This window comes from Argiope bruennichi, chromosome 7, assembly GCF_947563725.1.
Source record: "Argiope bruennichi chromosome 7, qqArgBrue1.1, whole genome shotgun sequence".
Classification (NCBI taxonomy): domain Eukaryota; kingdom Metazoa; phylum Arthropoda; class Arachnida; order Araneae; family Araneidae; genus Argiope; species Argiope bruennichi.
The window spans coordinates 99456433-99466557 of NC_079157.1; the positions used below are offsets into that span (position 1 = coordinate 99456433).

Consider the following 10125-nt stretch of genomic DNA (forward strand, 5'->3'; position numbering starts at 1 on the left):
GAGATGACGCCAGAGCTTGACATTCCTCTGACCCGTCAGTCAATGCAGATCTGTGTGGATTGTCAAAAATGTTGAAAGCGTTTTTGTAAAATGTACAATTCTAAATTGAACGATTCAATGTTATTGAATGTTTTACCTTTGAGGTTTCATTCTGAATTAGATAATAATACTTCATTAGATGTGCGAAAATTATGCTTTCAGTGTGGAGAGTCATGAGTGAATGAGAGTATGAAACTGACTTAAATAATGTGCATCTAGAAATGGAGGACCTTCAGAAAGGTTGAATACCCACCCTCTATAATTGACGATGGTCTACTCAAAAAGGGTATCTAGAGGATAATATTTGTAAGAGAGTTCAAATATCAGTGAAAACCAATTAAGTTGCATCTGCATAAACTTAGGAAGATTCAAGAATTCTGTAACTGAATACATCGCGTGTTGAACAGGGACAAAAAAATGACGCAGCGACTCGATTTTTACCATGCCAGAAGAAGGCTTACTTCCTGAATCACACTTGACTAAATTTTGATATGACTAAAAATGGACCTTAAGCGTTATTGATCTTCTTTTTTCTTGGAAACATTTGTCACGAAATGAAATCTTCGCTAATGGAAGACGCTGCTCTGTGTTTGCTGGAATATGACTTTTATTGTCCACTTCGGATACCTAGAAAGTGGCAAAACCATTATAATCGAGATATATACGTCTTGGTTGCAAGAGTTTTCAGATACTGTTTCGGAAATGGTATTAATAAAAAGAATACTGTCATGAATGTGCCGTTCCCTGTTCAAAATATAAAAAGGGTAAGCAATTTTGTTTTAGCAATCTTCCATAAACACATTTTTATTATTAAATTTTTATTAGTATTATTTAGTGTTGTGTTTACTGTTATTATAGAGGTATTATATAAAAAAATCTGTTAAATTCAAAACATCGTAAACAAGTTGGAAAAATGTCCACTACGCGATACGGTACCAGCCATTATACTTTAGCAAAGTTTAATTCAGTACCAAATTAGGTAATATATCATCTGAAAAAATTTAAGTTTTGAAGCCATACTATTTAAATGGCAAATATTCCTGTTGTCCAGTTATTCTTGTTGATCGCTATAGTGTTGCAGCATTTTAAACTCGAAATATTCTTAAAAAAAAACGTATTTTATAGTTTATCATATTCAGTTGAAAGGAGATACTAATCGCATCAGTAGATGCATGTGAAACTTTCATATGGACCAATGACTGGAAGTGTTCTTTAGAAAATAAATTTACAATTTTTAGTTTTTTCTAAGAAGTTTTAATGTCAAGAAATCGATTTTCAAATAAAAGTTTGCACTAAAAGTGTATTTCAGATATAAATATTACTCTAAAATTAATTTTTCAAGTAATAAGCAGTGTAAAATTTTTAGTTTTCTGTTAATTGTAATATGCCATATATTAGTGAAATCGATATAGTTATTCTTTTAAAATTCTGTGGTTATTGGCTATTGAAAGTTTTCAATTATAATTTGTCTATTAACTTTCTTTGGTCTTTTTTAAATTGTTTTGTGGTCTTAAATATCTTCCACTATTTTAATAAACTATGTTTATAGGCTGGCACACTATATTTAAACTCTATCACATTACGTAGTGACTGGAAGAATTAAATGCTGTGCACGGCAAATCGATTTACTTACAGCTCTCAAATTGGGAAATCGATGTTTTTTTGGGTAATAGATGCTACTTTTATTGAAATTAATTTCGACCTTCGTTGTTTGAAATAAAAATCTTCTCATGAATATTTTATACCTATACTTTTGAGTAAAATGCGAAGCATTTCTATAAAAAGAAAAAAAATCAAAATAATAGTTGTAGAGTAGTTTACGTTATCCAGCAAAAGATCATTTTTCCAATTTCAAGATCATTTTTCTTATTTCATTGAAAAGGTGAAATTTTTAATCTTAATTCATTTGCAGCCACGCATTTGCATTATGAGCGACAAGACAGTTAACATGTTAAAGTTGAAAATGAGAGTAAATGAGTTAAAAAAAAACCATTCATTCCTTATTTATTGAATTTTAAAAATCAAAAGTGCTTTTATTTTTTAAATCTAAAGACATTTTAGAACATGTCTTGTAGGAAGGAGTACATTCGTAAATATTTATCATCATACATAGTGAATATATACCGTTCCTTATTTTCTCAACAATTAATATTGATGATTTTGTTTTACTTGATAAACTGTGTTCCGAATTTTCCCTATAAACTAAATATTTCATTCTACTAAAATTTTGTAGTATACATTAACATTAAATATTTCAGTTAAATGAAATTTCAAATGTTCAAATTATTGGATTGACTTTTAATAAATTTAAAATATTTGTATTCAGTTTGGTTAGCATTCCTAACTTATTTTTTCCATTCTAACGTATTACTCCGTTTTTTATCTCAAATTAATCCATATTACTCTATTCTAAAATTATCTTATTCATATTCGAACTAGTTTTTATTCCTAACAACACTAAAAAAAGTTTGACCATCTTAAGGTGTATGAACACACTTGAAACTTTGAAAATCGTTCAAAATATCGAATACTTTTATGTTCTCTGATCCTTTAGCTTTCAAACGATACCAAGATGTTGTCAATATTCGAAATATTTCTCGAGTTATAATTATTTTTCTTGAGGTACTTTCATTAAAAACTCTAGTTACGGTGTTTTTAAAACTCATTATATGAAGATTAGATATTTTTCCACTATGTTGCTCCATTCAAACAATTATAATTCAACAATAAATTAACCAAATACAGTTATTTATATATCAAAATAATCTGTATGAAATAGCGGATGTTTTGTGCCTCAATTTAAGTTTTATTTATAGAAATAAATTTTTAATAGCTATTTAAAATTTAAAATTACAGAAAAAATCTCGCTTTTTTTATTTATCGTTGATGAAAAAATTGTTTAAAAAACAATACATTTTTATAACTTGATTGAGGCAGACAACATGAAGACTAATATTAGGCATCATTTCCAACTAGAATTGTGTGTCTGTACAAATTAGAATTTAAGATATCATGTATCAAAAAATAGGCTAATTAGCTCATTAAATATTATTTAATTAATAATTAGTGTAATATGGTTTTTTCTCACTGAAATTGGTTTAAACATATATTAATGACCTACTGTGAAAAAACTGGATTTTTAAAGATAAAATTAAAGAAAAAAATCTTCTAGTGTGTACGTACACCTTAATTCTCATCCATCAAGCTAAGGTATAAGAATTTAATCCCTAAGAAATTCTTTCAAGGGTACCCAAGATTCTCTTTCTAAAATCAGCACTTGTTAAAGAAATCCTTAAAATCTTTTGATGAAAACAGCAAGGAGAAATTTTCTTTCACTTGTGATCAAGTCACTTCTGAACTTTCTTGCTGTTGTGATCTGATGCGAAACGTTTCACCTTTAGCTCTGTGCAAACCATTCCCTCCCGAGGAAAAACGGATATTAATTCCAGATTTGTCTGTTCACCACCACATCTTCAAAACTTCTTTATATATATAATATATAAATCGGAAATACACGAATTACTTGCATATTATTTATGGAATTCGAATTTTCATGTTCCAATTTAAGATGAAAATATATTTTAATACAATATTTTCATCTGACGGCTCGAATTAAAACATATGTAATATATTTAATTAAAATTAAAAATATTAATACTATGTTGTAGTAATATGTCTATTTTGAAACCTGCACGTTTAGAAAGTTAGCGCCTAACTCTCCTAAAATTTCACTTCATTCATTTTTCTGCACATCTGGCAAGCGCGTTTTGTCGCTAATGAAAGGATTGCTTCATGCAACTAAAGAAGTATAACTACAAATATTCAAAGCATGTATTTAGAAAATAAAATAAAACAAATGATTAAACTGCAGTACATGAAATTCGCTACCATAATAAAATTTAGAGGAAAAAATATAGAGGATTTGATAAAAGCTTGTGAAAAATTAGATTTAAATTTAGGTTTTTAAAATTGTTGATTTGAAGCAATTGTTCCTATTTTGATTTGTTCTGATTCCGATTTGTTCCTTATATTATCGTTTTACTTAGAAAGCACAGAGAATTTGGTTTGATGCTAAGCACAGGAAGCAGAATTGAAAGTGGATTTAAAAACTTAATGCAATCTCATGTATTGATGGATTTCAGTTCCCGTTTTAAAATTTCGATATATTTGTTTTTGGGAAACACCATATCTTAATGATACTGATTAATCACAACTAGGGATTCCAATACCGGTATTTTGAGCCATTTGTATGATTTTTAATACCGGTATTCACAAGTTTAAATACTGGTTTTTCGGTATTTACTAGAAATTTTTAAAATGGTCTCCACTATATGTTCAAGGATCGTTAACATAGCAAAATAGTTTACTTTTTTGTGTTTATGTTTCCCTAATGGGCGAAATTAATTAGCTAATGGATGGTTTAATTGCTTAAATCTAAATCAGCGAAACATGGATTATCCCTGTAAGAAGATATTGTAACCATAACGACTGATGGAGCAACAGTTAGGAAAAAAGTTGGAAAGTTGATTGGTGTAAATCAGCAATTGTGCTATGCTCATGGAATTCAATTAGAAGCAATAGATGTATTGTACTAAAAAAAATAAATAAATAAAGAACGGAAGAATCCAAATACTGTGCATATAGAAACTTCGGATTCCAACTTTAAAGAGAGTAAGGGTAAGAGTGATATTGACAATGAAGATAATGACAGTATAATTGTTGAAGAAGATATTGATAGTGAGGATGAAATATTAACCCATCAAGAATTGCTTCTTATAATTTATGAAGTTCGAAAAATCGTTAAGATATTTAAACGTTCCCCTATAAAAAAATGACATATTACTAAAATATATACTAACTGAAAATAAAACAGAATATATGTTATAATTAGATTCTAAAACACGTTGGAAAAGTTTACTCCTAATGATGGAATGATTTTTGAAATTGAGAAATCCTATCCAAAAAGCAATAATCGACTTAATTCTGTAAATTAATTTTTCAGATAGTGAATTCGACTTAATATCCAGAACTGTATCAGTTCTACTTCCAATAAAACTGACTATTGAGACATTATGTCGGAAAGATTCTAATTTATTAACAGCTCATGCAACAATAAATTTTAGGTTGCAGTCACAGAAAGAACAGCACGTATCACTATCTGAAGAATTATATATTACATTGAAAAATCTCACAGAAGGCAGGCATACCGAAATAGAAAATGTCTTATGGTATTTACATAATTATAATTATTTTAAAAATGAAAATAAAAAAGAAGAAAACAAAATAACCAATTCAATCTGATTGAGTTTATAGTAAATTTTCTTAAAATTTTTTACCCACAAACCTATCCATATTTAGAATTCGATTCAGTTATCGAAGATCATGATGATACTAATGTCAATAGTGAAAAGGAATTGCCTCTTGATCAAAAATTAGAATTAGCGACAAATAAAGAAAAATTCAACGAACCAAAATACAATACAGAAATCAGCTATATCCAAAACCATCCGACGAAAAATCGATTTATTTGAAGATGAGGGATTTAGAGGTAAATACTTGGAAAAAGTATATCGCGCATCGCTAGCAGTACCACCAACTACCGTAGATGCTGAACGAGAGTTTTCGACAGCTGTTAATTTTTACACAAAATTACTTTTCAGGCTTAATGACAGTATAATTGATGCATTATATTTTTTAAGATCACATTTCAAAAATTTGTAATAGTACCACATACTGAATAGTGATATTTACACTTTTTTTGTGTTTTTTGTATACTGTTTGTTCCTTTACTTTTTTGTGATTATTTATATACTGTTATAATTTATAAGTTACAAATTATTTTTGTGATATTTACACTCTCTAATAAAACTGGCAAATAAAACGAAGAAACACCTGTGTTTTCTTTCTTTTTCCAAAATTTCTAATACCGGTATTAAAACCGGTATCCCGGTATTAAGATCTAAAAAATACCGAATACCAGTATTGAAATTTTGGTTCGGTATTGCAATCCCTAATCACAACAGCTACATTTGGCACTTATCACTGTATTTGTAAGTTGTGCCGAAATATAAATTTCTAGTAAATTTAATACGCATGTTTCTACAATTACCTTCCAAACGATTAATGCAGTCTTTTCGTTACAGCTCATGTCTTCTCAAATGGAATTCTCAATGAAAGCACATAATTCATATCCAGCCATCAAGTCACGCTCAAGTCATTTGAAGTTGCCGCGTTCCATCTTGGAATGTCATGGTATATTTCCAAGCTGCCGACTCATATGACAACAAGCTGCAGATTCATATAATGAATACAACAAATGGATTATGGGAAAGAAAATGGAGCGCGGGACGCTTATTTAAGCATGCCATTTCCACTAGAACTTTGCTGTATAAAGTAAGATCTGATGATTTTAGAATATTTGCTTATCAGAAAGGGCTGTAAGACATTTAGGCGATAAATCTTTCTTATTTATTTAGATTACTTTGGGATATGATTTGATGCATCTTAAAATTTTTTCGAATAGTTAAAATCTGAATAATTGTAATTAGAAAAGCTACAAAATAGCAAAAAATGAACATCTTGCAAGATGAAACGATGTGTCCAAGAACTATTTCACTGCCATCAAAAATTCAATATTATATAAACGATGAGTAACTGAAACTTTTTGATAGATTTTTCAAATTAATTTAAATTTTTAAGTTATTAATTAATGAACTTCATTTCCAGTTCTTATAGAAGTCTCAAAATAGGATGCCATCTAATTAGGATGCTAAATAAATTCAGAGAAAAAAAGGTTAATAAAGGTAGTTTTGATTAACAAGCAAAATTATTTTTCCTATTTTTATCATGGACATATGGAGATCATTTAAATGCAATTTTCTATGAGATGCAGTATATGGTAACGATCATTTGCATCTTTAAATAAGGAAAGATGCATATCATTAAGTATGTTATTTAAAACAGTGATAGAATAATTCACTGTCAGCGGTTTGTTTTTCGCTAAACAATACACGTCTTTAAACAATTGCCAGGAAGACAAAGGGAGAGAGATTTTGGAAAGGCATACAAAGGAATATTTGAGAGCTATTTTATATAAAAAGCAACATAATTTGTGAAAAGTAATTTGGTCGTCTGTCGTTTAAGAGATTGAAATTGTTAAGAGTTCTTTATCAATTCTGAAAAATTCAATATGTATAGCTATACTACATTAGGAGTGAATGTTTTGGGTTTTCTAGGACGTGTAGATAATTAGAAAATCTCTTTATTTGTTTCACATACAATTGATTTAATCTTTGTCTGTCCTCAAAACGAAAAAAAAATTAGATGCAAATATAATTGTATTGTACAAATCAGTACAGAATGGATGGTAGTGCCACAAATTTTCTCCCAATTCTATTTTTCTATAAATACAATTTTATTGCGTTAGAGACATCAAAGCATCGCTGTAGGTTATCGCTACCCTAAAATCATGCTAATAAATTTTTAGAATTGTATGTTGCACTGAGTAACCTTGTTGCTGCGGTATGTGAAATTTCTTTCCTAGATTTCAATGCGTGGATTAAAAACTATAAAATCCATTGACTTAGAATAGTGGCAGGGGATTTTATAATGAATGTCACTGGTATTCATAGTAGGTAAAGAGTGGAAACTGTACTGGATTGGAAAGGGCTATGGGTTTGTTCGCTGTTAAAATTATGATCCATTGTATTGTAAGTAATGTATGATATTTTAACTGTGTGGGTCACTTTGATGTAGGAATTGTGTGGGTGTTGGTGAAATGGATAATGCTGATGGTAGTGGATTTGTGGGTGTTTTGGTGGAGTTAGTAATACTTATGATAGTGAAAGCGGGTATCCTAGTTGATTTCGTCATGCATGTGATGTTAGAACAGTGGGATTCGTAGTTGAATGGGTAATATGTGTAGTATTGGAACTATTGCGGTCGTGGTGGAGTGCATAACTGCATGTGGTGTTGGAATTTCGCTTGTCGTGGTGGTGTAGGTAATAAATGTATGTGGTGTTGGGATTTCGAGTGCCGTTGTGGTGTGGGTAATGAGTGTATATGGTGTTGGGATTTCGAGTGCCGTTGTGGTGTGGGTAATGAGTGTATATGGTGTTGGGATTTCGAGTGTCGTGGCGGTGTAGGTAATGTCTGTATGTGGTGTTGGGATTTCGAGTGTCGCGGCGGTCTGGGTAATGAGTGTATGTGGTGTTGGGATTTCGAGTGCCGTTGTGGTGTGGGTAATGAGTGTATGTGGTGTTGGGATTTCGAGTGTCGTGGCGGAATGGATGAGACATATTGGAATTATGAAGAGAGTGGGAGGGGAGTGGGTTTATGTGTGTATGGTGGCGAAAATTCGGGTATTGTGGTGGAGTGGGTTAGTGCGCGTGTGTGTGTTGCTGAAAATTCGGGTATTGTGGCGGTGTGGGTAATGAATGGGACTGTATTAGCTGGTGTTTCGCAGTCAAAAATATTGGGAATGTCAGAAAGGGGTTATTATTGTGAGTTGTGCTGAGAGAGAGTAGTTTGGTAGGTGGAGGGTAAGAGTACAGAAGCGTTTTGTGAGATAATTATTTTATGTCTTGGCAATGTCCTAATTTAAGGACGAAATGTCATAATTAAGTTTTGTTTGAAAAATTATGTCAAAGAAATGTTTTTAGGGTTAATTTGATAAGCTCTTGTAAATCAAAGCTTGTTACGCGAAATTTTCTTCCCTTTGCCAAAGAAAATAAAAAAAAAATACACCCCTACACCCCTGAAGGAATTTTCATTTTTTTACAGGATCTGAAAATTTGGGTCGTAGGAACAGTTCAGCGAACTTTTTTTTTCTTTATAATTTGTTACTTCGATGTTAAAATTCGAATTTCAGTGAATATTTCATTCATTCATTTATGTTTAAACTAGATATTTCAAACGGATATGTCTTTTGTATGGGTAAAAATAAGAATTCATTGGAAGTGAATCATTTAAGAATGCCTCCATGATGGTCTCGAAAATGAAAAATGCCTGCAATATTTTCGGAATGATACGTTTTTATAAAAAATCAGATTATAAAGCCTAAACTTAAATGGTTATTTAAATGTCAATTTTACTTAATAGAATTTTTCATATTAGAGAAGTTAGGAGAATCTCAAGCTTAGTTAGGATTTAACACGGATTTTAGAGTTGTATTCAGCAAACTACAGAGTTTAATGTCTTAATTTTTCTACTTTAGAAAGCTTGGCCCAAGCATTCTATACCAATCATAGATTAAAATCTTTTAATTTCATGGTTTTATATAAAACTTTAGGAATCTTAATCTGTCCTGTCTAATATTGAACAAATTTGTTTTCGGAAATCCCTAGTATTCGAATGCTCGTTTATAGACAAATCAAGCCCGGCAGCTTAAAGGAAGTCTTTTCAAAGTTTTTGAATTATTAAAAAATAAACCCTTGAATGATCTTTCTCTATATTTTAAAACATTTCCTAAATTTACTATAGACAGTTTTTGTTCAGCATATAAAACAAAGTATTTTCCAGGTACAAAAGTATCAGTATTATGCAAAACAAATTTTGTGCATTTATATAAATCTACAATATATTTCATATGTCAAGGACATTTGACGCATCAGATTCTAATAAGTCAGTTTTATCCTTCCGATAGATGCAGTAAATTTCAGTAAAAAGTAAATACAGACATGTATATTATGAGATAAATTTCTACTTAATAGAATGAAAATGTAAAGCCGCTCTGTATAATAGTTGCTTCCCATCTCAAAAGTGTACCATTTTTTGAGCGCGTTTCTTTCTTATTTCTTACAATATGATTATAGCTACAATGTTAGAAATTATGCTGATATCTACCAATGAAATGTCTAATTGTTGCAAATCTCAAACTTTTACCAAGAATCTCGATGGGAAACTGAATGAATCGACAAAGAATTGTACATTGAGCGGAAATAAGACAGAGCGCAGCACAGACCTTTTCCCAAGAGAATTAGCTTTAGGTTTAATAGCTAAGTACGAAATCCAAAAAAATCCATAAGTAAGAGCAAAAATTTAGCTGAGTAGAGTGATAGTTCACAGCTCTAAAGGAAACATTGCTGT

The 10125-nt window shown here is 30.4% G+C and overlaps 1 protein-coding gene across 1 annotated transcript; it reads right to left on the reverse strand.

The window, feature by feature from the left end:
• Positions 1-7907: 7907 nt before the first annotated feature.
• LOC129975494 (uncharacterized histidine-rich protein DDB_G0274557-like) lies at positions 7908-8336 on the reverse strand. The gene has a single exon (XM_056088556.1). The coding sequence runs from the start codon at positions 8334-8336 to the stop codon at positions 7908-7910; it is 429 nt and encodes a 142-aa protein (XP_055944531.1).
• Positions 8337-10125: the final 1789 nt, after the last annotated feature.

Excerpts from the sequence above, each read along its gene's own strand:
- LOC129975494 (XM_056088556.1), bottom strand. The coding sequence starts at position 8,336 with ATGTCTCATCCATTCCGCCACGACACTCGAAATCCCAACACCACATAC.